This window comes from Neodiprion pinetum, chromosome 1, assembly GCF_021155775.2.
Source record: "Neodiprion pinetum isolate iyNeoPine1 chromosome 1, iyNeoPine1.2, whole genome shotgun sequence".
NCBI lineage: Eukaryota > Metazoa > Arthropoda > Insecta > Hymenoptera > Diprionidae > Neodiprion > Neodiprion pinetum.
In genome coordinates this window covers 12,796,008-12,823,041 of record NC_060232.1, presented here as the reverse complement: position 1 = coordinate 12,823,041, position 27,034 = coordinate 12,796,008, and the positions used below count along the sequence as shown (strand labels likewise).

The window sequence follows — 27,034 nt, the reverse complement described above, 5'->3', positions numbered from 1 at the left end:
TGTATATTTAATTCGTCTTGACTGAAATTTGTTGGAAGCCAAATAGCATATAGCAAAAAATTAGGCAATTACGTAAGTAAAATCGTAACTAGGCAATCGCGTGAACCGGTGATGTAGAATAAATTTCTATCAATGTGAGAGTATATTCTGCTTCGATCAGAATTTTGTTACCTTGTTTCTATCGATCTCAATTACTAAAGCACATTTACCAAGATGACCGGTTTCATCACTGTCGTAACTGCAATTCGATAACTTCAATTTTTTTTAGTGACCATGAATAATTAATAGACTCCTACCGTCGGTGATGGTCAAGGGACAGTTTTATTTTATTTTTTTACCGTGGAATTTCGGTCAGGTCAACCATTTTTAGAATAAAAATAATTTCAAAAGAAAGTAGAAGAAAAATAATAATCGATATTATTACATTTCATAATGACCTAGCTCATAATTGTGAAACAAAAATGTTCATGCGCGGTGTTAATATGCAAAATTATTTATTCAAAGTCATCCAAGGATAGTGCGTTTTCTTTGATTTTGGCATGAGATTTCCTTTATGTGGTCTTACAACATGTAATAGAAAACTGAATCGGAAACTTTTCATTGGGATACAAGGAAGGATTCCTTGCGAAAATTGACTTACATGGGAAAGTTTTCACAACTCTCAAAAAATAGAATTCGCGGTCATAAAGCTGATTTGGAAACATGGAATCAAGACGAATTTGCTCTTGTATATCTCTCTTAAACTAAAGGATACACTTTTAGTTTAACAATACTACAATTTTATCCTCAGAGAGTCTTACAAGAAACACAAGATTACCCAAGCAAATGATTCTTGTCACAAGAAATATTGACAGCAGAGTAGCTAGCAAACGTACAGATATCTAGAAACTTAACTACATTGATATATTAATTACATTGATATATTAAATTGACAATTTCAAACTAAACATACAATCCCAGCACATTACGCCTCCCAAAATAGCTATCGATCTTTGTTAATATCAGACCCTGTGATCGAATGTCACTTCCCCAAAAAATGCTCATCGATCATCAAATAAGGCTCTGAAGAATATGGAAATTTGGAGAAATTTGCTTGGGTTTAGACTATTGCTACGAACAGTTTGAAAAATTCTTCTTATTTTGAAGAAAAATTGTGATTCGGCACTCTATTACGTATTTTAACACCACATAAGAGAAAACCTAAGCTCAAACTATCTGAGATGGTGTTAAATAATTTTACATTATTTTCATTATATCAAAAATTATGGTTTTCAAATCTTATCTCAGGTTGTTATAAAATGTCATGATATCTGTCACTTCTTTGTTCAAAATGGTTTTTAGTCTGAAGGCGGCTACCCGAGCGGACTGAATCGTCGTAATAAATGAGATTCACCCTTTGATCATTACCGATGAACGAAATTTACTAACATAAAATAGTAGACTAACAGACTAATCAGTACTAATAAATACCATTATTAAGACTTTCCGCGTCATATCTCACATGCGATTGGAATCTTGTGCCGATAAGGCATAAATAAATATATGATATTCAGTAAAAATTGTTACTTCGCATCTCGAAGAGTATACGAAACTTGGTAAACCATGATAAAAAAAACATACTCTTATTTTAAAAAGCCGACTCGTTGAAAGTCATTCTAAAATCACGCAATAATGATAATTTCCCTGATGATTCGTTCGTTAACGTTACTAACTTCAGCCTAATTAGATTTCACGGGGCTTCACTTTATATTAGGAATTGATAAAACGTTCATCGATGCAAGTCTAAAAGTTCATACGACGATTCCCACTGATTGTGAGAGTTTCTTCAACTCTTTGAATTTAGGAATAAATTTTTTTTTCCGTAAGCAAATATTCCCATTATCGATACTGCAAAACACCTCTGTAATACACATACTTAGGCATATGATGTAACAGGATCTTACAGTCGCGTGATTACCTGATACATTAATGGCTTCTTCAGGTAGTAATATTCTATTATTACGATTCACGAATACGTTTATGAGAGGTTATGTCACATTTGCTCATCAATAGCTAGTTTAACTTCCAGGAAACCTTAGTTTCAGTAAAAGCTTAACGTTTTGATTTAAAATAATCACGATCATTGCACAAATATGAGTATCGAGTCACCCTAAATCAAATGATCATGGATATTTTCAGCCAACAATTGGAACTAAATTATGAGTTTTCGGTTTCTTTGCAATGGTCATAGTTCTGAAATGTGGATAAAAATTCTTGACCCTATCCGAATAATGGTTCAACTTTTTTAGTGCTGAAATTATTCTATACAATATAAAAAACGGAAATAAATTCCAAGAGAAAGGAAATGGGCAATGATGTTCTCTTACATCAGTTAGAACTGAGTACTTGCATTATTACAACTGAAGCAAAAATAAAAAAAAGGACCATTTTTTTCACAGTCCCATCTGGTTCATTGGACGATATTCTTTGCAATTTGAATAATTTTTATGATAGGTTACAAATTACTTCTGAAGTTCAAGTTGACGGTAAGATTATTTTTCTCGTTGTATCCGTGATAAAACAATGGTTCGATGATAACTGACTGGTAAAAAAAGCCAACTTGGTCTTGAAAATAAATGAAATTCGAGCCCCACCATCGTTTCTAGTTATATGAAGTAACGATCTCCCAGAGTTGAAAGTTCTTTAATATGAGGTATTTTTTTTACGTAGAATTCAATTATCAAAACATAAACAATGAAACAATTATGGTAAGGTCTGTTTAATTTATTTCTCATCGAAAAACGTGAGATATTGCAAAATTCATACAACTGATTGTTCTAAATCAAATTTGCAACGAGTACAACTTTGTTTTTCAGATTCTTAAATTAATTTTTGGCATTTTTGATGTTTTTTTTCGCTTCAGAACATTGCGGTTTTACTCGGTATCAACGGCACACGAATATTCCATTCTGTGTTCATCATTTTTATTCGTACGATATTAGAATATTATCAGTACCCTCCATGCATATGTGTATGTATTTTCGTACGACTGTCTTCCTGCACCGTCTGATTGGTACTTCCTACATTTATATTCAATGATTTGTCGAAAAATGGAATTTCACTGTGAAGTTTAAGCCAAGCTCCTGTGGATGATGCTTGTGTATAAAACACGCTATTCAGGTAAATATAGTAAATCATTTTTCCTCTTTGAAAGTCGCCAACTGTATCAGACTCTCAAAACATGACATTAAAGCTTCGTTTATACCTCCGTTATCACACCGGACTAGTTGCTTATAGTATGCATTCGCGTTTACTGTACTCCATTCACCCTCATTACACCAACCCGTCGTAAGAATGCTGGTGAAAAAAAAGCGGTCTTTGTATTTTGAAAATCTAGTGCGTAAGAGATGGAGGAGTCATAATTGCACCACTCAATTAGAGATGACTCCATGTGTGGAGCAAGCACAGACGTGTTGGAGATTGATAAAGAACCACAACTCAATCAGCGGCTTCAAAATATTCATACATATAAATTAGATATTATAAAACATACATCATCAATTTCAATGCGGCTTTTTTCCCTGAATTTCATCATTCTTATGCATGCAATATTCAAAATGTCATCTGCACACAAGATCTATGACAATGTTTGACTGTGGCGATAGGGCTTAGGATCAATATATGTGTAATGAGTATTACGGGAAACATGAGTAGGCAGTCATTAAATAGTATATACTTCAAGCGGAAAAACAATGTGTTAAGGGCGAAAAATATTTTTTTTCGTAAAAAATAAATCATAAATGCCAAAAGTCAATACAAAAATATGAAAAAATTTGTACGTGGTGCAAATTCGATTTTAAAAAATCGATCGTATGGATTTTGCGATAAAGCTTATTTCTTTCGATGAAAAACAAATTGAACCTAACCACGATTGTTTCATATTTGTATTTTTTGATAATTGAATTCTATGTAAAAAAATACCCCTTATTAAAAAAGTTTCAGCTCTGGGACATCGTTGCTTTATGAAGGTTGAGAATCCCCTGAATTTCACTGTGTACACCTTTATATTTATATTTTCAATAAATGAACTATTCGAAAATAAAACAAACAATATTGATAATTTCACTGATTTTTTCAACAATTTGATTTCTAACAAACCAAAAAATAATTTTGTTCAAAGCAGTTCATCTAACTAATGGTACCGATAATTAGCCTTGTTGGCGGTATGACAGTTGACGCCATGTTTTGCATAACTGTCCGGTTGAGTTGACACTCTATATCCAATCCATTCTTCCCTTCTTCGGCATTTATCAGATGCTGTTTTTGGGCGAAACACCACTCCTGCCTAGATTTGAAAAAAAAATCGATTGATACTGGAAGTACTGATACTGAAATGGTGCTTCAAATTGTTTGTTCTTTCTCCTGGGACAAGTTTTTTTCACATTTGCTTTATTTAGGTAAAATGTAGAAAGAAAAGTTTTCCTATCTTCTTAATCTGACTGTTATGTTATTGCAGTTGATTACCGTTTGCTATCGACCCACACATAATCTGTTCTTGATGTTTCTTCCTGTTGCTCTTCCTGTTTCCATGGATTAGTTATGGAAATACTCACTTATAACTGCTGAAAGAAAAAACTGATTCTCTCTTCTTTTTTTCTCTTTCCATATATTTATGTTTTTCCATTGTATAGAATAATTTTTTGGGGTTTTTGTTTTCTTGTAAATAAATTCGACACTGAAGAAGTTGAACTGCAGTTCTGAAATGGGTTTATATCATAAAAAATGTTCGAAATACTGAAATTTGAAATTTTGCTCAACTTCTTTGCGAAAAACTTGCAACTTTGGAAACTTTTATCGTGTTGAGACAATTTTCATCGAAATCATTCGCAACGATTTCTACTTGGCAGACGAAATGAAGGCTTTTAATAAATTGATCCATCTGTTCAAATTTATTAATGCGAATTTTATAATTTTCTTGTAACCAAATTCTATTTCGAACTTCATTGAAAAAAAATCAACGAAAATTCGTTTCAAGACTATCAGAATTTAATAGAAAATAATGCTTTCCAAAATATATCGGTTAGGGTTTCAATTTTGGATATTCTTGATGACCTTTGAATTGTTCGGAAGCAGTTTTTCGAATTTAGTTCCATTGTTAGAACACCCGGAAATCACCCGATTACTTAAGATGCATAATAACTGAGCCACTATAATCAATGATTACAATTTTGAAATTATTCCATCATCATATCAAAAAACTGCAGTGTAACTCGTTTGCATCTCCATATCAATAAATAATTTTTTTTTTAAGGTTCAAATAGGTAACTAAGTATTTGTCTTATACGCGTAGGCTTTGGAGTGGAAAACGTGACAGCCGTAAATTGACATTTTATTAACACATTCACTCTCAACTTGACCCTTGCCAAAAGCAATCCCATTAAAATATTGAATTATTATGACGATCGAGTATTATTTATGTTAAAGGGAAATATACGAAGTTACTGATTACAGTATATGTTTTCCAACGGTGGTTCGCTATTGTTAACACTTAGTTATCGTTGCATTGATCGCCAGTCTGACTGGGGATTTTGTTTTCGTTTTGGTTTCTCGTTACACTCAAGCTGATCAAGTTGCTGTGTACTTTTGCATTGCGATAAGCTTCAAGCTTAAACATCGTTCAAAGAGTTTCTGACGTAAGAAAATGCCGCTGAGAAATATGTAACTGTTAGGCCGATTCTTTTGTACAAACCTTTCTGAATTCACAAAGTAATAATCTAATATTTTCCTGCCGTGAAAATTTGTATATCACACAAGTTTACAAAATCCAGAAACAGTTGTGTTGTAAAAGAAAAATATCGAGAATTTTCATGTTTATAAGAATTATATCTATTGAAATATACTCTAATCATCGAAAAACTTTTCGCAACTTTAATTTTTTTATGAAAAATCATTAAAAGTAGCTAGAAGTGTATGGGAGCAAAACCGGCTTTGGTTTGCCCGTGATGTCAAAATTCAATGTTTCAACTCCATATTTGAAATACCAGAAGTAACGAAATGCCAAGTGTTAGACTGGGCAGTGATTTTTTACAGATCAACCCGAATGGCTGGCTTATTTGCATGAATAGTGTATACAGTATCTTCTCACAAATTTTTCATATTCTGAGTTATTTTTCGAGTAACGGAAATAAAAAATTTGCAGGAAGCCCAATTGATAAAAACAATCACGTTTCTCACGATAACGTCGTCTCAATCGATCAGTTCTGAAATTGTAAGTTTAAATGTCATAAAAATTAGAATTTTCCATTTTTCCCTATTCGAATGTAATAGGGTTTGTGCGTGGTAGACGTGTACAGATATTTCAGTCAGCTCGGTACTTATAGAGCTATAAAGTTTCCGATTATTGTCCTGCATATTATATATTTTAGTAACCCAGAGTGAAAATAATTATTCAAATAAAAATAAAAATTTTAATTTTCAACGCTTTCAAAACTGACTAAAAAGTATTAATTAATTTTTTCTAGCCCCATACAGACTTGTACCGAAAAACGTGAGGCGTATACTATCATATTTGCGACATCGCGTTATCATGTTTGGTCACAATTGGCAGCCTCTTGTTCGATAACTGTAACTTGATTCTAGTCCGATAAGCAAGTGCTGCGAAATAAGATTGTCTGGGACCAATTTGTTCTTCTTCATCTCTATCATATACCAGATTATTAATTTTTATATTCCAGTCTTTACTCAGTTGTGGTCGAAATATGCAGATGAAGATGCAGTTGATACTATTACATAATAAGTCGAGGGGCTGCTCACTCGCTTATTCCGTGGTTCATCGATTTCCGAAAGGAATCGATTTCTTGTGATCTCGATTGCGATTTTCGTAACGCCTGAATCAATGAGATTACTCGCAATTTGTTGTGATTTTTCCTGACTCCTAACATTACGAATGATTTCTAAATTTCAAGAATCAACGATTTCTAGATTGAAAATGAGAAATAAATATTGATTAATTATTACGGATAGAAATTAATTAATGTATGGTTCAGGATACGTGGATACCCATTCAATAACATAGATTATTTAAGGTATTAGAAGAATTTTTTTATTTTCTTAAAAATACTGTCATGAACACTTAAACTTTTTTCATTTATTATAGGAGATGACATAGTGAGGTTATATTGCTTAATATTTATATAACCGTGGACATCCATCGGCACAGGAACTAAGACTTTTTCTAACGTTAAATCATACCACGTGCACAGCACTCCAATTTCTTTGGTATTGTTTGATAAATTTATAACGCATAAACGTTGGACAAAGGCTTGCTTGCATGGAGAGGGGATTAGCGATTCCCAGCGATTCCGAAAATTTCGTGATTTCTTGGCGATTCCCTACGATTTCCTGTATATTTGGAAAAATCATGAGAAAATGTCGAATCGTGCGACTCACAGGATTTCCAGCGATTCCTAGCGATTGCCTATCTGATTTTTTATAAAATGGTTCAATGATTTCCTAAGTGAGCAGTTCCTCGTAATAAGTACCTCAAATGAGGATCAAGTGAGTAAGTTTTAGTTTTAACTTCACTCTAATGTTGATTCATGACAATTTCAGCAAAAAAGACCTATCATCTTCGGTTCAAGATCAATTCCAAGTAGTGCAGTTTTGAAAGCATACAAAAATTGATGGCCATAATAAGTGTATGCTTTGAAATAATAAGACGATGAGCCATTTCAGAACTCTTGATACTATACGCGTATCAGGGTGAGATTCTGGGCGTTAGTATTTAGAAATTAGAATCCACTAGTGACCACACACGCTTCGCGCGCCAATCCCACCTCGGCGCTACGCGCCTCACTATTTCTTTATACGGTGTCTGTTAGAGAGGTGAATTTATTTATGCTGATTTGATGACAGGTCTGCAATTGTTGATCGGTTGTTTCCGATCAACCCGACATTGCTATTGGCCCCCTATGCAGGTCTGCTCAGATTGTTTTCGTAAACGAATCCACTCACATGTACAAAACCCCCGATGCCATGCATCCCCAATTGCATTTGGCGACTTATTTTGCTATAGTTATTATTTTCCCCGCAGTAGAAGAAATTCATAGCTTTGCTATAAGTAGAATTTCTATGGCTTCAGACAAATTAAACACTCGTTATGATATTCGAGCCAGGGATATAAAATTTAATCCCGGAGATTCTGTCTGGCTCCTTCAACCTCGAAGACAGAAAGGACGATGTCCGAAACTACAAAGGAACTGGGAAGGCCCTTACTTAGTGGTTAATCGGATCAAGGATTTACAGGATCCGAAAAAACCTATTTCTTCTTTGATATAACTCTCCTCGAGTTCTGTTTCATTACTTCTGCTGACATGTTTGCCGGTATGATATATTTGAACGATGCTCAGTCTCACCTCTGCGTGTCGATCTTGAGTGCCGTATACACGATACGCCAGCGCGCGAAAAAGACAATTCCCGTCGGGCATCATTTTGATAATTCTCGTTTGCATGTTTATTTTTTGCCTGTCAGAAACAGATACCTATAAAGATATTTGTCAAAGACTGTCATAAACAGCCGATGACAGCTGTCAAAGGGAGTTTTGTTTGTTAGATGCTTTTTGTTTTGTTTTCGGCATCTCACTCCACCGCCAACTTCATGCGTATACTATTGTTATTATAATATTTTTTATATTATTGTTATTATAATCTTTTTCACCTGTTGCTACTTCTTTCTCATTTTTTCAGGACTTTTTTATTAGATAGAGAGATTAAGCTTCATCGCGATACTTGTATTAAGTGTAAATGTGACGTTGAAAACATTTGATAACATCAATGATGAATAACGAATTAACGAAACATATGAGACACAAAAGCGAATGCATTTTCATCGTAAATGCTTCAAGCCGATTGGCAATTGACACGTTACAGACTATCGAATTAAATATTCCAGATTTTTTGTTCATTCTTGTTTTCGCCTTTGTGCGACACCAAGCGTGGTGCTCAATTTGACAAGGTCAAGTGATAGCAGTGTCAGAGGTTTTCGAAGGAAGGGCGACGACGGCGAGGCTAACGCCTCAATTAGAGAGACCAACGTGGAGCTCTACCGCAACGGAAACCAAAACGACCGGGATTCCCGTGGTCTTACGTACAGGTCCGATAGCGAAGCCTCATTTCAATGAGGCCGTGTGAGTCCGTTACGAACATCTATTCCACGGTATTCCATACAATTCTGGAAACTCTGGTAGTGGGGATTTGTCCTCTTATAGAAGCACCGACCGTTTCGCCTAGTGACCAGGAGTGTCGCTGTTATCGAGGGATTCAGGCTGTGCGAGAGAGATGGAAACAGGTTGTTGACCGTCCGTGGTTTTGAAATCTGTTTCCGTCTCTCTCACACAGCCTGAATCCCTCGATAGCAGCGACACTCGTGGCCACTAGGCGAAACGGTCGGTGCTTCAATGAGAGGACATACCCCCGCCACTGAAATTTTTAGCGACTTTCCAGACTTGTATGTAAGACCGTGATCTATTCTTTTCGCTCGCTGCCATATGCGTCGCTGCGGTCTGGTAGTATCCCCCACCCAGCCCTCTGACACACGCTGCTAACAGTGGTTCGCAAAATGTCCCTCGATTCTGCCGCCAATCTCCACTACTAGTGGCGCTAGTAGTTGTCTGACAAGCTCGTGCGCGGTCAGCGAGGGCAGCGAGCGTGTCAGAAGTCTACTGGCGCCACGTAAAGGAACTAAAAAACGGGGACAAAACGCGTACAATTTTTTAGTATACGAGCAGTGGTGATCGTCAGGGGGCTGCCTCCACCCATGTGTCTTCTGTGCTCCCCCCTTCCCCGCTTATTATTTTCTGTTCATGTGTCTGGTTCAGGAGATTGAAGGAGACAGATAGAAACTACTATGTCCTTGTGGCACACTACTAAGCAGCAATGCCACGTAGCGGCGAAAAATGTAACAATATTTGGATCAGCTACGAGTACCTATCATTTCGTAGTCGTTTCGAAACCTGTATGTAAGACCATTATAAGACCCTGCCGTAGCCTTCCTCTCAAACATCAGTACCTATCTCACCGCATCGTGAAGTCGTCAACACGCCACAGATTAATTAGGAAGCACCGACGCATCCTGCAGATAACCTGCGTTCCGCTATAGCAGACATCGACGATAGCGATAAGCTAGAATATAAGAATTTTGTAATCTGAGAGCTGATAAGATCCGGGAAATTTTTTACGACTAGTAGCACTTACGATCGATTTCCGGATCCGCGTAGCGGAGCCGTGACTTGAGTCCTGACGTTACAGTAGAGTATTTGACGTTTGAGTTCATTATTTGCTAGGAGTTTTGTACGGTTTACGTAAAATATTTTGTACGAAAGAACGCCGATATCTGTGTACGAAATAGGTGACTTTTTTTATAATCACGAGACAACCTTTAACGCGTCCATGTATACATTTTTTCTTACGTGCGATTCACATGAAATTTTGAATTCTTGGGCTTTTGGGGCTGCTGATTACGAATGTGAAATTCGAACATTCAAAATGGCGGACGAAAGTTCGAAAAAAGCCTTACAATCAGCTAATAATCGATATACTAGAATTTTCGAAGTCGCTGATCACGATTATACTATTTGATTTCCGGGATCGAAAGTCCAACCCAACGCGGCAGGAAAACATTTGGAATTCATTGGATTTCGCCCTCTTACAAGGGAATCATCAGGCCTAATACAAACGGATTTCGACGATCCTTATACATGTGTGAAGCGATTTGGTGCAGTAATCCTTTGTTTTCGAGAAAAACAGTCGAGTAATCTTTCGATTCTCGAGCCACCGAGCATAGCGTACAATTAGTGCGTAAATTATTGATTCACGGTCATTTTCTCTGCAAAATAATTAAAAAATAATCATTATTTCCAACTCAACCGTATTATTAACTTGTTTGACCTGAAAAACCGGAATGACCGCAACATATTATTCCCAAGAGATCATATTTCCGGCAAATTATTTTTTTATTTTTCTCTATATTCCATTTTGTATTGAGTGCCGACAGTCGACTGGGGGGGGGGGGGGGCGTAGTCACGGGAATACGAAAAAGTTGGCAAAAGTGGCCATATGTATTGTTATAAACTAATTGAATATTACTGACAGTCTATATAAAAAAGAAAAAACGATTTTCTTATCTTTGACTGCAATGTGATGTTGGACTTTCGAATTTTGAAAATATGATGATAAAATCGTGATCAGCAATCGTGAAAACCCTGGTATATCCATTCTCAGCTAATTTTGAAGCCTTATTCAAATTCTTGACGTGACCAGCGACGTCGAAAACCTCTGTATAATCATTCTCATAATAATTGAACGTGTAGATAAGAAGAAATCGAAAGGATAAGGAGTTGGTAAATATACTTACCACTATGCATGAAAGGGTTAAAAGTCCTCCTCCCAGTCATAAAAACAAACGTATTTTTTGATAGTAATGCTTTGGGGTGAGGAGAGATTTCTGTCGAGGTTAAGCTGCATTTTTGAGTGTTCGGTATTTAAATGTTACACGGTGATTGCTAAAGAACTATTATTTACTTACGCGCAGTATATAGAGCGGGCTAAAAACAGCCGGACCGATTCAAAATGTGAATAAAATCCGGACGTATCGACCGACTTTCAGTAACTTTTTTTCGCTCGGTATAAGAAGGTTAAAATTTTTGTTTTGAGTTTGAAAATCTGAAAAATCTACATTCTTTGCTAAATTACAAGCTTTTGAAAAACGGGTTTTGAAAAAGTTACCGTGGGGATGAAATAATCAATATTAAAGAATGTTCAACTTAATTTCCATCTTGAATTACGCTTCGAAGTTTAATTCTGTAAAAAGTATCATTATAGCAACTCTACTCTACTTTATTCAAATATTAGAGTCGAAACGCATGCTTCCAGGTTAAAATTATATTTTCGGGACATTATCAAGCGAGCCCATTATAAAAAAAGTTGACTATAAATGATGCCAATAACTTAAAATTTAATCAGAAACGACCGACCACCAGGCATGAAACGAAGATTTTATAAATTTCCCTATGACGGCGTTACGGCTGACTATTGATATTGGCGCATTACCTATAGCCTCACATTTTTAATCATGGGGGAGAATTATTCACTGCTCCGTAGAAGTTGAACTCACATAACCTGGTCTTACACTTTAGCGAAACTTTGTTGAGAGCAGCCTTTCTGTCCTACTGTTTCATACCCCGTCTGACGATATATTCTAACAATAAGCTGGAATAAATCACTCGAAAAAATTAGTTTGGATTATAATACTAAGAATTTAGCGCTCTTTTGTTGCTAATTATTTACCGCATTCGCGATTTTGTTGCTTCAACCGTTTCGCCGGAATCGATGACGATGCCAGCTTAAGATAAAGATGGCAAAACCACGCCTGATGGAGGAATTAAAAAATTGGTAATGAATAAATAGACTACACCACATCTGTTTGCTTCAAGTCATAATAATTTAGAAACATAAATATCAACCCTTGCTCAAGAACCACCGCCTTCATGCCCACCAAGCACGAGAGAATTGGCGAATGATACAATTTCTTCAAATTCTCACCCTCGAATCCAACTCGCCGATGTATTTTCTCGAAAAACGTCTGGAGTAAAATTTTGTTGCCGCACCCTGGATCTCCAAAACCTACCCCCATTCCTTTGAAGCAATATGTTTCTTGTGCTGGCGATCCGGCAGCATAAAAGTCGTAACACTTCGACGTTAAATCCTCTTCCTGCATTTGTTGCTCAACACGTACTAGTCGGGGATTTTTTAGCTCGGTGATTTCAACCATGATCTCTCATCAATTTGACGCGCGTGTTTTGACTCTAATATGACAAGAAACGTTTCATGTCATGTTCATAAAATCTAGAAAAATTGCCAAACTGCCAGAATTAAACTCCAAATCACAATTGAGGATGGAAATTAAGTGGAACATTCTTTACTAATAATTTTTTCCATCCTCGCAGTGATCTTTTAAAAATCCATTCTTCAAAAGCGGGTATCTCGGAAAAAAAGCAGAGATTTTTCGGATTTTCAAACGCAAAAAGAGCAACAAAAAAAAATCGGTAAACGCGGTCGTATTTTGTCCGCGTTTTAGATTGGTACTGTTCTTTTATCCCACTCTGTATATAATCCAAACATATAGAATCAATTGTAACGAAAAAACATTGCTTTGTCTCCTTTGTCCCGGACGGTAGGTTTAATTCGTTTTTCCCCGTTGATATCTGCAATTATTATCAACATCGTATCCGCACTTGATACAAACATCGTAGTCACACTTCCACATAAGCTTCAAACACTGGCCTCAACTGGTGCCTAGCGCACGCCGTTCCTTCTTTCCTCGCGGAAAAAGACCCCAACTTGGGTGTAAATTCGTACACCTAACTTTTTTCTTATGGGAAATTAGCATTATCTATGGGTTGAGGGTACGAATTTACACCCACGTTGGGGTCTTTTTCCGTGAGGGTTGAGTCTATTCTATTACTCGATCATAAAACAATGCGTACGAAGATGTCAGTTTCGGCATGAAAAAATTGATTTGTTTACTATTCTCATATCTGATTTTTTGTGATCACAGGTGACGATTTGTCAAACATTAGTCCTTGAAATCTATTTATTTTTGAAAATTATCGTTGGTTTCCGTGTATATTTATCCTATTAAATTGAGAACCAATCAAATTTTTTTTTTTTTTTTTATCCAATTCAGTTTATTATCTCCCGATTTATCATGACATGTGCTATTACATTAAATTTGATAGAATTTTATTTTGCATCTATGTATCTCGTTAGGCAGTAGCGATGCCACCATACCAGTGAAATCCATTGTGCATACATTTTTATCTTATTTTTCAGTAAATGAAATAGTTCGAAGAAATTCTCACATCCAGTGGGCGATATTTATTTGCATAATTCTTGATTTTGAATAGAATATGCCAATTTAGGATGGTTACATTTTTATATAATGTAACCGAAGCAGAGCGTCTCCTATCCAAGCTGCGCCCCGAGTTTCCGCTGTTGCAGAAGTGATGCCCTATACTACGTCATGAGACAGATTGCAGGGCCCTTTGTCTTGGTTCACGCTACCGTTAGCCCCTAAATCAACACACTAGGCACTTTGCTCATTCTTAAGTATTACGTCGCCATGGCGTCAAGTACCCTGTAGTATCGGATCTGTCCCAAAAAATTTATGCTAGTAGTATCGTCGACTTTAAATCAGCTATCCTGGAGTTGTTCGCGTCCTCACGAACTATCGTGGTAGCTAACTGATGATTGATGAATACTAGGAACAGGTGAACCTCATGCGTTCGTGACCCTACGAACTACAGTGCTTATGTATGAGCAATTAGTTTTTTTAACTCACAATCAGTGTCCAAATTCGATTTCTCATGTCTGTTGGTAGTAAGCGAAGTATCCGATTCACGAATTTTTACGCTCAGTGTGCGTAGTAACCACTTCGCGCACCGAATGTAGAGAATGTTTTAAAGAAGAATCTGATTGTAAGCAAACGCTCGGGGCTACAGGAGAAAATTTGTAGAAGAGTCATCAAGTCTGGTTCCACACTACAGCGCATCAATGTGTGTGAGTGCGTCGGTTAAATGTGCAACACTGCAAGCCCAGGCAAAGAAGGTCGAATTCCAGCAAATAAAAATAATAAGTACGAAAGTTTTGAAATTTGGTGAAAATGTTTATTAGGGCTTACTATTGAACCTGTCAAAAGTCCTGACCAACTAAAGGTCCGCAATCGCCGCCATATTGGAAAAAGGGTGCTCTTTTATGGTTTTTGGTCTATAACTCTTTATTTATTAACCTTATCGAAAAAGTTGTACCTAGTGATCAACATTTGAGAACATTTAATTTTCTACAAAAAAGGTTCAGTTCAGTTTTTTCAAAAACCAACATTTACCAAGTAAATGGACGACGAACTTCTTCATAATATAATCCCCACCAAGGACGGTGTTTGACGGTTGTATACCTGCTCGGGTCGGGAGGAGGGGAAGGGCTGTATAGGGTCCGATCGACAGCTGTTTAGTTCTGAGATAGTACTACTTGACCCCCTACTGAGTTTTCAAAGAACAGTCATTTCAAAAAAAAACCGACGAAGAACTAGAAAACCATTTGGAACATGAATTAGCTGCACACCCATTGTTGCTTTTTTATGAAGCTGGCATGCGAAAAACAAAAAAATCCGCGATGTAGGAAATCTTTCCGTTATCAAACGAAGACATTACCCTGCAAGACTGTGTTAACATTGTTGACGGTGGATTCCTCTTACATCGAGTCATTTGGAAACCAAACTCAACTTATTGAACCATTTGGGCGAGCTACATCACTTATATTCAGAGACATTACGGTAAAAATTGCACAGTAGTATTCGATGCTTATTCCAATACGAATAACAGTACAAAGAAAGCGGAGCAAAATCGCCGATATGCTGCTAAAAATTCTATGGGCATCGATTTTGAAGAAAGTATGAGTGTCACCGTTCAGCATGATCAATTTCTTTCAAACGACAAAAACAAAAGCAGGTTAATTGACATGGTATCAACCAAGCTAAACGATCAGGGAATAGGATGTCGACAGAGCACAGATGATGCAGATTCTTTAATCGTGAACACTGTAATCCAATTATCTTCATCAAAAAGTAACGTGCCTATTATTGGCGAAGATGTTGATCTTTTAGTTTTACTGGTTGAATTGTGATTTTTTTTTAGTACGATGGCTTCAATGAGGTCGAAGAAAAAAAGGAAAAACGGCAAAACGCGATATTAGACGGTCCGCAATAAGTAGGAAGATTAGAGGGTGTAATTTTGGTCGAAATGTGTTCCTTTGGATGACAAATTTTTTGCTCTTATTCTCAGCTGAAAATCTTCGGGGGCATTATGCTTATGCGGCTAGACCCTTTGAAACAAAGGCTCGTCTCGCGTACATCATCCTCGAGGTGCGTGGTCTCGCATTGGCCTCATCCCGATGTTTGATTAGACCCGGGATCCGGCGAGCGATTGTATAAATTTAATAATTGTACGAGAATGTTATTCCTTAAAAATACATGAGAATACAAATCAGAACGATTTGTACTTCCGTGCATTTCCCGCAACGTAATTCCTATAAATAAAGATTATGCTTCCTCGTCAATTTATGTTGTTTTAGGAGTAAAGTAATGATATATATTTACAAGTATGTATTCAGACGGCGTACGTGACATCTGCATCAAGTTTGTCGTCTATTCACACGGAAAATATTAGTTTTATGAAAAAAGTGAATTAACCTTTTTTGTAGAAAATTAAATGTTTTCAAATTCTGATCATCACAACTTTTTCGATAAAGTTAATAAATAAAGAGTTATAGACCAAAAACCATAAAAGTACACCCTTTTTACAAGGTGGCGACGATTGCGGACCTTAATTGGTCAGGACTTTTGACAGGTTCAAGAGTAAGCTCTAATAAACATTTTCACCAAATTTCAAAACTTTCGGATTTAATATTCTTATTTTAGCTTCGTTGCCCGGGCTATGCGGGTTATAAGCAATCCACAGTCCCGCATAACCTCGTGGTATACTGATTGTGAGTGGTACAGGATGTCTTGTTCGTATTTACAAGACCAATGATTCGCGATCTATTCAATAAACCTGATGATGTTTTATTCAATCTCGGTGATTCATCTTTTATGACAAAGACCAAAAGTATGTTGTTCTTTTTTGAGTATTGAAAAATAATTAGACAAAAAATATCGTCCACCGATTAAGTAAGAGTTAAAAAAATAAGAGTTACTTAAGTATCAAGATTTATTCTTGAGTAAAAAATTATCTCTTGTGAATGATAGTACATTTTTTCAAAACATTTTGTTTGGTAATCAAATATACTTGTGACGTTATATGAATGTAAAATTGTGTGATTGCGGTTTCATTTTTAAATACTTGAAAAACCGGACTGAAATTTCAAAGTTGGCTTTTCAAATGTGAGACTCGTGCCTGTTTTGAAAATTTACAAATCTGAATTTATCAATAACGACTGACCAATGACTCGAAACGTCGAAATCCCGAAACCCACTAAGACGGAATAGACGGAACACCAAAAGGTTGCAAGACGTCAGAATCAAATTTATTTTTTCTAACGTCAATAGTTGCAGCTAATAGATGGCGTTACGCTGGCAACGTGACACGAAAGCGCGTTTCGGAATGTGGAACATGACTTAATGTAATACAGTCTTGTATAAATCGAACGTACAGGAAAAAAGATTTATTGTTTGAATGGTATTAAAAATATGTTTCCGATTTTGTATTTGTTTTTTTTTTCTTTTTGATGGCACAGACGATTGTCTAATACAATGAGATAATCTTGATCAAACCAGCATCGAGATCACGAATTTCAGAACTTCCAAATTTTCAGGAGATTCGGTACTTTGACCTTTCGGTATTTCATCCTTTTAGAATTCTCGTCCTTCAGCATTCTACGGATAGAAATTTTGCTCTTTCTGAACTTTAATTTTCGGCATATAATTTTGTTGTTTTTTGGCTGTTTGAACAACTAGCAGCTCCTAATTTTCAATTTTGGAACTTACATTTTTCTGTATTTTCACAATCTGTGTTCTGTTCATTTGAAATGCAGACTGTTTTGAAATTACTTTTTCGGGTAAGTAAACTTTCGGGAAAACAGTTATTCTACTGGTTGATTTACCAAAAATCTCAATTTCAGTTCACTGATCATTCGTTATTTTAAAATTCGTATTTAAAAAATTCTGGGTCTTCGACTAGTCGATTTTTTAATCTTTCGTTATTTTGACTCCCAACCGATACTTCGAAGGAGTCTTTGAGTCCAGCGGAAACTATTCAACGCATATACACAGATATAGTGTGACGAGTACACTTATTGTTGGGTGGTCTGAGTATCGTTGCCTCACAGTCAGTGTGTGACCAAGGTGGTACAAATCCTAAGGCCATTCGACGACTTATCCAAAATTTTAAATGCCATAATGTATTTCAGAAGAATAACGAACTCAAACATGTTGAGATTGCTACAGATGAGTCTGTAATAATTCTACTATTTGACCAATTTTACAAATTTTTCATTATTCTTTGAGCCAAATTTTTCATGAAAGCTTGTACTATTAGAATAATAATCCATTATTAAACCCTCAAAAATTGGTACAGTTTGTGATTTATTATGTGATAACAACCTGGTAGCCTTTCCTGCAAAACGAGTTAGTCTAAATTTTAGCATTATTGTGTATCAATAATGTACCCAGGGGAGAGCGAAGAAAAGTTAGCACCTCAGAAGAAAATTGAAAATTTTTCTTTTTCGTAGTAAATATAGATGAAAATAATTACCATCATCGATTAATTAAAGAAATGATTAATATTAGTCGACACTAGAGTGTTCCAAAAAAACCGACTATTTTTTTTTTTCGAAGAACATTGAAAAATCTTCCGAGTGTCCCTCAAAAATGACCTCGGTAAAATATGAGCTCTTAATATTGATATTTAGAGGCGGCGATTCTCAATTTTCTATTTCCCATTTAAATAACATGGGAAAAAATTTTTTTTTATTTTTTTTGAATTTTATTGCTCGAAAACGAATCAGTATGAAGATATAAACAAAACATATTCTTGTAGGAAATTTTACCCTCTACAAAAACGATCTGAATAAAGATTTGCGTAAGGTAATTCGTTTCGGAGTTATCAGGCCTCAAACATCGAACCGTTTGAAATAATGATGTTATTAATTTATAAATGCTACAAAACTGACTCATATCGTTGATTAAGGAAACTTATTAATTAACATTTCATTGGAAGTCTATAGTTTTAATTGTAAAATCAATAATATTGTGTATTTAAGTGATGAAAATTTGTTTCTAAATATCGGGAACCGGAATCGAGGGAGTCGGTGAGCATGAAATTTAATTTGGACAATAGTTTACTACAATAATGGATTGATCAAAGATCAAAAAAAAATAAATTGGGTAAAACTAAGAATCTAAAAAATTTTAAGACAAACCGAAGAGCAGATAATGAACAATTGGACCAATAATTATGCATGTCGTTTATTCAGGTTAAAGTGCGGAAAATATCTGTTTTTAGTTCCGTTTTAAAAGAGAAGGCTTTTCGAGTGACGGCTGGCACGCAGGCTAGAAACTACGCAATGGCACTTGATTGCGAAGTGTTGCAGGACAACGGCTATCTGACGATCCACAAGCAGTAGAAAATTTTAAGAGATAATTGTTGAATATTCGATAAGATCGTGAATTCGTTAAGAGTACAGAACTTCAATATCAACAAGACCAGGTGGAAATTCAGAACAGATAAAACTTTTGGCAGCAGTGATAAAATTTGTGCTCCTGGTTTTAGAGAAGATAAAATTCGTATAACTGTTGGAAAAATTGTAAAGCAAATTTACCAGTACATTACACCTGCGCATAAAAAAAAAAAAAAAAGAAAACAGTTGGAGCACCAAAGCTATTCTTGAAGTCTGATTTCACAAAGAATTCGTCCTCAAAATACAAACATTTTCACGATTAAAACACTTGTGAACGAAAATATTGCACCTTGTGGACAATTCTAAGGCTCATGTTCCCATATGAGTTGGTGACATTGAAGTAATGTTTTTACCGCCGAACGTTACTTCACTCATACTACCGATGGATCAAGAAATATTAGAAATCCTTAAAATACGGTACAAGTTTCGGCTTGTTTCATCAATAATAGGTACTGAATATACACGAATTTTCGTTAGGAATTATCTCAAGGCAATTACCCTCCAAGACATCAATTGGATCAACGATACTTGGATTAATATGCCTTCGACGACCATATACAAACGCTGGAGTAAAATCGGGATTGAAGAAGAGGGTTTACAATTAGATAATGCCCATTTAAGAACGGGATAGATTATGGTAGCATTTTTTTGAATAAATACCGAGAGAATTCGAAGTTTTTTAACCGTGCAATTTGAAAATTATAATGCAGTAAACCTCATTGCGTTACGTACGATAATTCTGTTTCATTGCTAATTATTGAATTTTCATCGTTGGTAATACCTACGTATATATATTTACATGTAACTATTCATCAAGTATTTCCAATAACAATTTTCTTTTTTTTTTTTTTTGTAATCCAAAATCCATTCGTGTGCCCATATTACGTAGTACCTTACCTCAGTAATTACTCCATGGGTAGGTTTATGAAAGAATAAAAATTTCATCTTTCGGTTTTCTTTTGAATCATCTCAATATGCTCACATACTTTTCAACCCTAGAACGGACAGACCCAATAGTAGTTACGTAGTTAAAATCACCGCGCTAGAAGAGATTGCTTGTAATCAGCTACGTTGCGCTAAGCTTGGCCTTGGCTTGCGGTGTGGGATTGCGTTTGAGCGGACTTGAAAAAATCATAGTGGAAATTGTTTGTAACCAGATTCCACTGTATTTCATAAGGATGGCAAATTGCATATTTTATCAACTGAAACATTTCACAATTATTTCTGCAATATTCAGTGTTTAGTAGATCGATCATGTCATCTTTTCACAATATTTTCACCTACTGTTCAAAATCGTATCTCAATGTTCAAAATTATGGACGGCTGTCGCAAAGTACAGTACGCTTGAACGAGTTTTACAGCTTACCCCACTCTATCTGTGTATCTGAGGTCTACCAACTTTGGCGTGGACTCCTTGTTATCAGAAATTATATTATAATAACGAGCAACGATGTCGCATCATACGTATTATACACCGAATTCGATGAACTCGAAAAATACTAGATAAATGTTTAACTTCCGATCAAAAGTTAGGCATGCGTCATATAAAAGTACTGAAATTCACTCAATGCAACTTCGAAACTTTGCGAGACTTTCACCATGTGTAAAAGTAAAAAAGTGGTAAATTGTGTTTTAGGTGCGGTGCGCATCATGATAGGTGACCAACTATGTCTGTTGCTGTGGAAAAATTATGTTGTTCGAAAACGAAATCCAGTAAGTATTTCCACGTCTCAGCGATTGAATCAAATTATACCTTAAATTATAAAACAACGATAATAGAGAATACTCTAGCTTGTACGAAAAAGATTTCCTACACCGCTGGTGTGCTTCGTGTATGCAATAAAATTATTTTTTAGGGTATGCTGGCTCTGGTCTTGTTATGGCCAGTGTTGGTATTCCTCGTTTTGTATGCCGTACGAGATAATACCGATCCTGAGTACAACCCAACTTGTCAATTCCCTGCTCGACTGATGCCTCAAAATGAATTCCTGCCGTTTCTGCAAAATTTTATTTGTACCTTGGGCAATCCCTGCAAGCCTCTATCAGAATACGAGGAAGTACCGTCGTACAAAAATGCCAAGTAAGTCGCGGAGCTTTTTTGTTGACAGATATGCGAATAATTACTTCAATTCAATCCATAATTGCACATGTATTATATGATTATTCACTCAACGTTGCAGACTCGGACCGTTGTTAAACGCTCTGCAGCCAATGATAAAAAATGAAACAACCTTCGGTGTCGTCAAAGCTTTACCTAAGAGTATCAAATTTTTCAAATCCATGGCTGAAGTTCTAACTCGACCAGGTGTTAAGAAAATATTTGGTAAGTGGTATTTTACTCAACAATACAAAAGTATTATTCTGGTTTAAACACGAACCTATCATTGTTGTTGCCAATTTCAATTACAGAAAGAGGTATTTCCCTCGGTGACTTATTCAGTGATCATGATGAAATCAGAGATCTCATACAACGTGAAGTGCCTAATTTCAGTCCGGTAGTAGTGGATAATATTCTGAATGCTTCTATAAAACTACAATATGTGAGTAATTTCGTTGTTCTTACTTGTTATTAACACGTATACTACATTTTATCCTGCAATTTCAAAAGCATAACATTGAAACTATTACAAAAAATTTAAACAATTCCAGTCTTCCAACTTGTAAATTTATTTTTAGCTTGCTGCGGCTTTTGGATCCTCTAATATGGATGGTATTATTTGCACGCCAGAGAGTTTAAAGCAATTCCTCATCCTCGAAACTGACGAGGATCTTTTGAAAGTGTCTAAAGCACTCTGTTCTCTGAATTCAACATTAATTCCAGAACTTCTGCAGAGATTGACCGAACAACTAGATTTCAACGGACTATTCAGCATGGTAAATTTGGTGATGGCCAAGTTTAGTAGTTATGATATTTTCAGAGATCTTCAACAAACTGCAGATTCCATATTGAGTTTGAGAATGGTAGACTTACATGTACCAAAAAAGCTAAGACTTCAGGAATGGCTACCAAAGATAATTCCACTCTTTAGAAACGTAACTTTCAAGGAGATCAACTTATCATTGTAAGTACTTAATAATAGTTCACATTGTAAAAAGTGTTCGTTTTTGACATAATCTGACAGCTCAAGCTTATTACTAGTAAGTTTGGATACGGATTACAAAAGGTTCATAATTTCAGCATTACCGATGCGATTAATTTGTTGGACCCAATATTTCAAAATGAAGCTAATTGGCCTATCGCGAGAAATGGTTTTCTCAAACTAAACTTGATGCTGCAAATGGTCAAAAATACGTTTCAGAATAATTCAATCGACCCATCGACTCACGAAAGTGTTTTTACAATGACAGAGAATATTTTGACAAATTTAAATACTTCTTTCCACTCTTACGAAGCTGTAAATGTAGGTAAAATTTTGGATGCCGCCTGGGAAGTATTATTGGGAGGTACCAAGCTTACTAAGATTTTGTTGAGTGAGCATCAAGGTGACATTGAAGTGTATGTGCAAATTAAAAATATTACATACCTACCGATACATAACCTGGCAAGTACTAATAAAACTCCACCATTATAGAACGGCCGAGGTTTTCGACAGCCTGAGGAATTTTTTTCCGAAGAAAATCATGAACAATTTGTCATACTTAATTTCGTTAACGGATGTGATTGTTCAAGCTACACACCACGTTGCTACTCTTCATTTTGAAACCTCGAAAAGAATTTGGGACATTGCCCAGAATCATACTTCACTTGTACGTTCTATTTTAATGACAAATCCTACGATTTATCGGAAAATCGTAGAATCCCTATCACAACTTGATATAGTCGAGGTACGTATAATTCTAAAGACACTGTGTGAATTTTTAATGATGTAGTACATGTTGTTTTATCTCATGGTGAACGTATTGCTTTTGACAGAATTTCTTAGAAATAAATAAGGGTGCCGGAGAAGTATTTTGCGACCAGAAAATGCTCCAGAAAATTATTAATGACTCCAAAGACTCACCACAAGATTACAGAGCTACTTTAAATATTCTTTGCAGCGAAGAAGGAAAAAAGTTTTTAACCGAAATCTATGACAGTTTCAACTTTAAAAATTTTGAACATCTGGTAAGGAGTGGATGCACATACGTATATTGTTATTGCCTTTGATTGAGATGGGATAGAAGTCTACAAAAAATTTTTTATTCACTGTCTGTTTTATTTAGGTACAAAACATGCTGGACACATTTGTTTATGGAGCCATAGGATTACCAGTGCCAATGAGTACTTCTAATTTAACAACTGTTATCCGAAGCGTTAAGAAATTTGTGCTTTATTTAGAAACTCCTAAATCATCAAAGGAACCCGATTGGAAAATTTTTGCCCCAAGCAGTACTTGGTCTGATACACATCGGAACATGAGTCCTCGGGGCAGATTGGACATGTAATTCTAAACACTTTTGATGAATCATTTAAAAACTAACTGACAAACTTAGTGCTACCCTTAACACGATGATATACAACTATTTGATCAACTGCAATTTCATTTCTAATTTCTCGTGAATGATAACATGAAATAGGTCTTCGTTTTTGCACAGCGTCATTCAACGCAAGCGAAATTGTAATATTTTCGGATATTTAGTGAGATCAAAAATACCAAAATAACAATTTACAACTAAACTCACAGGGCCAAAAAGCCCCATCAATATGCTTTGGTTTGTGAATCTGATGAATATTGGTATAATTGTTTCAAGGATATAACCCATCAAAGTTCACGAATAAAACACTATAACAGTGACTACAAAATATGTCATTAAAGAAAAGATTTCAGCTGGAAGAGGATGTTGCAGTTTCGTCAAGATTTGTTGAATCTGTATTATCGCCATTCGAGCTTCGGGATTTTAAATCAATTAAACCAGCGTATGTACTTTGAATGTATGACGACAAAATACTGAAATTGAATGCACCTGTAGCTCTTGGAATTATGTTTTGATATTACTACACAAAATAGGGAGGTCTTGGTGATTTGCATGTTTCCTGGTAAGAACTGGCAGTAACTGTTTCGTGTGTTTTCAATACAAAATAATTTTGGTCTTTGGTGGCTTCTATTACGCTTCATATGCTTTCGTTGCGGATCATAGGTATATGTATTTCATGGAAATATGCTAGCCATACTGTCTGTTCGGTCCCATAAACATTCGAACCTAGATCATACATTTGAATAGTAATTATAAAATACCCCCTAAATAAACATCGAGTTGATTTATTAGTTTCTCTCGTGCCATACAGCGTAGAAAAAATATTTTTTATCCCTTTGTTAAAAGTTTTGATTCAGGTAACTTACAACCTTTTTACATTTTCCTCTTCAATCAATTGTCAACCCAGTATGAATGATTTAGCGCGTTAACCCTTTGCTTGCCATTTTGGTATATTCGCTACAATGACGAAACAGTTATTGTTAAAAATATCTTATTCAATTTCAGTTTAAACATCCTGAAATAATTTAAAAAATAGTAACTCACTCTAAAGAAAGTTGCCATTAAATAATTTCATTTGAATAACTTCTTATTTAGGCACGAAAATTGAAAAGCTTTATTTTCAAAAAGTGTAATTTCTCAAACATTTTGATTGCGAAAAATTCGAAACATCTGAGAAAAATGTTTTTTTTTTTTCAACGGGAAAGAGGCTCGACCGTTAAAGGGTTAAGAAAAATATATTTCATGGCTTTATTCAGGAGAAATTAGAAATTGCAACAAACAGTATTGCAGTTGGTCAAGTAAAAGTTTACTCTAACGTGAATTTGTATGCTCCAGACTTGCGATTCACCTGAGCATTGCCAAAAAAGTGGGGTTGCGCAGTTTAAGTTTCGGTACTATTAAGCCTAGCCTCACTAAAATGGATTACTTGGCTGAAACATTAGTTCGAAGCTTAAAAAATGAACCGATGGATTGGGTAAAAGAAGTTGACGAAGACGTACCCCAACTAGTCAACGCGTTTTATTTGACTGCCGCAAATAGGTCAAAGGTATCGTTATGACGAGATATTGATATTCGAAATGAATATTACCGAAATATTTATATTTATGTTGTTGTTTCTGTTTATTTTCTTTTTTTTTTTTTGTTCACAGGTCTTAAATATCTTTGAAATTTCAAACTTTACGCATGCTTATTGCAAAGTCTCTGACCCACCTCACCTTATCATTTATCCAAAAGGGACGAATGAGACTCGTTTGAAACGTCGAATTTGTCAAATTTCTGAATACATCGAAGGCAAAATACATTATGGATCTGAAAATGAAAGGAAGACTTCGAATTTTTCACTGAGCCAAAATTCTTTTGATTGGACAGATTTCAACAAAAGAGTGATAACGATTTATAGCCATATAGATAGAATTATCCATATAAAGTATCCAGAATACAATTTTACCGAACGGCAAGAGCTGAAAGATCTGTTCATTACTTCTTGGACGAAAAATATCACTTCTCGCGATGGCTGGGAAATCAGGTAAATACGAACACGTTAGAACTAAAAGCGATTATTCGGATCCAATTTCGAATCCTGGATTACAGAATGCCTAGAGCCTTCGCCTCGAATGAGAAACGCCAAATTGAGAAAGTAAAAATCCAGTAATCGAGTAACAAGTATACACGGGTATACACATCGAGATACGGTGTGCTTTATTCATGTTCTTGTTTTGCAGTGTAGCTCTCCTGTGTAAGTTGGGCGAAATACTTGATAGTCGACTGTATGAATTTATGTATCATCAACAATGGGAAACTATCAAGTTGTGGGCCACAGCATTTTCGAAAGTTTTTCAGACTATCGAGGATCGAATTACGATTATTATGGATAAAAACGGGACATCTTCAATTGGGTTGAATTTAATGCCGGAAACCGAAATTTTTGAAGAAATCGTTCTGAGAAATATCAAGGACGGCGTAAATGATGTCGCAGACTTACTAACATTGAAAATGCAAAATGTGAGTAACAGGAGTTTTTATATTGTTTATCGATATTCACTGTCGAAGATGTCAAGACTTTGCTGTAAAACAATTTCGAAGTATTATTCTCTCGGTGTATTTGAATATTTTTTCCTGATATTATCTTCATAAAATTAATGGATAAAACACAGAATTATATTAGGAGTCTCGTTCTTCGAGATTACATCCAGTAGACCACGTTGTCTAGTAACTTCACAACGTTTAGAGCTAGTTAATAAGATTTGCCATACCGCGTCGGAGCGCCGTCGTTGCAGTTTCCATGTCGTGTTATTATTGTTTTCACGTTGTGCAAAGCGATTCCACACGTTTTTCTCGATTTCACGTTTAAAAATCCGTTTACTATTCGAATAATTTCATATTCAGAAGACCAATGAGTTCACACAAGAAAAGAAAACACCGCTCTTCTCGCGATACTGATTCTGATACCCTGAAATGATCGAAAAAACTAAAAGAAAAAAAAACCCATTTCAACTATCAGCTTAGTCCTGTTGTATTGTGCAATTTAGAGTGTCCCAAAAAAACCGACTATTTTTTTTTTCAAAGAACATTGAAAAATCGTCAGAGTATCTCTAGAAAATGACCCTGTGAAAATATAAGCTCTTAATATTAATATTTAGAGGTGGCGATTTGTAATTTTCTATTTCCCATTTAAATAACATGGGAAATTTTTTTTTTGAACTTTGGAATTTTGTGATGGGATAACGAGCAGCTTCATAAGTATGACAAAATCAGGTCTTATAGGAAATTTGATGCTCTACAAAAAAGGTCTGATTGACATTTTGCGTAAATCCAG

The 27,034-nt window shown here is 35.5% G+C and overlaps 1 protein-coding gene across 3 annotated transcripts in view; it reads left to right on the top strand.

Moving 5' to 3' along the window:
- ldd (lipid droplet defective) overlaps positions 1–27,034 on the top strand; it is a 58,786-nt gene that overhangs the window by 2,031 nt on the left and 29,721 nt on the right. For all 3 annotated transcript variants that reach the window (XR_006884281.2, XM_046635228.2, XM_046635215.2), the window contains exons 2-13: positions 20,900–20,976; positions 21,120–21,343; positions 21,444–21,586; positions 21,673–21,803; positions 21,940–22,325; positions 22,442–22,759; positions 22,836–23,088; positions 23,177–23,368; positions 23,467–23,684; positions 25,054–25,264; positions 25,368–25,744; positions 25,941–26,220. Coding sequence is in view for 2 of the 3 variants with exons in the window: in XM_046635228.2 (XP_046491184.1) it covers positions 20,914–20,976; positions 21,120–21,343; positions 21,444–21,586; positions 21,673–21,803; positions 21,940–22,325; positions 22,442–22,759; positions 22,836–23,088; positions 23,177–23,368; positions 23,467–23,684; positions 25,054–25,264; positions 25,368–25,744; positions 25,941–26,220 (2,796 nt within the window). In the remaining variant the exon portion in view is untranslated. The remainder of the gene's footprint in view (positions 1–20,899; positions 20,977–21,119; positions 21,344–21,443; positions 21,587–21,672; positions 21,804–21,939; positions 22,326–22,441; positions 22,760–22,835; positions 23,089–23,176; positions 23,369–23,466; positions 23,685–25,053; positions 25,265–25,367; positions 25,745–25,940; positions 26,221–27,034) is intronic.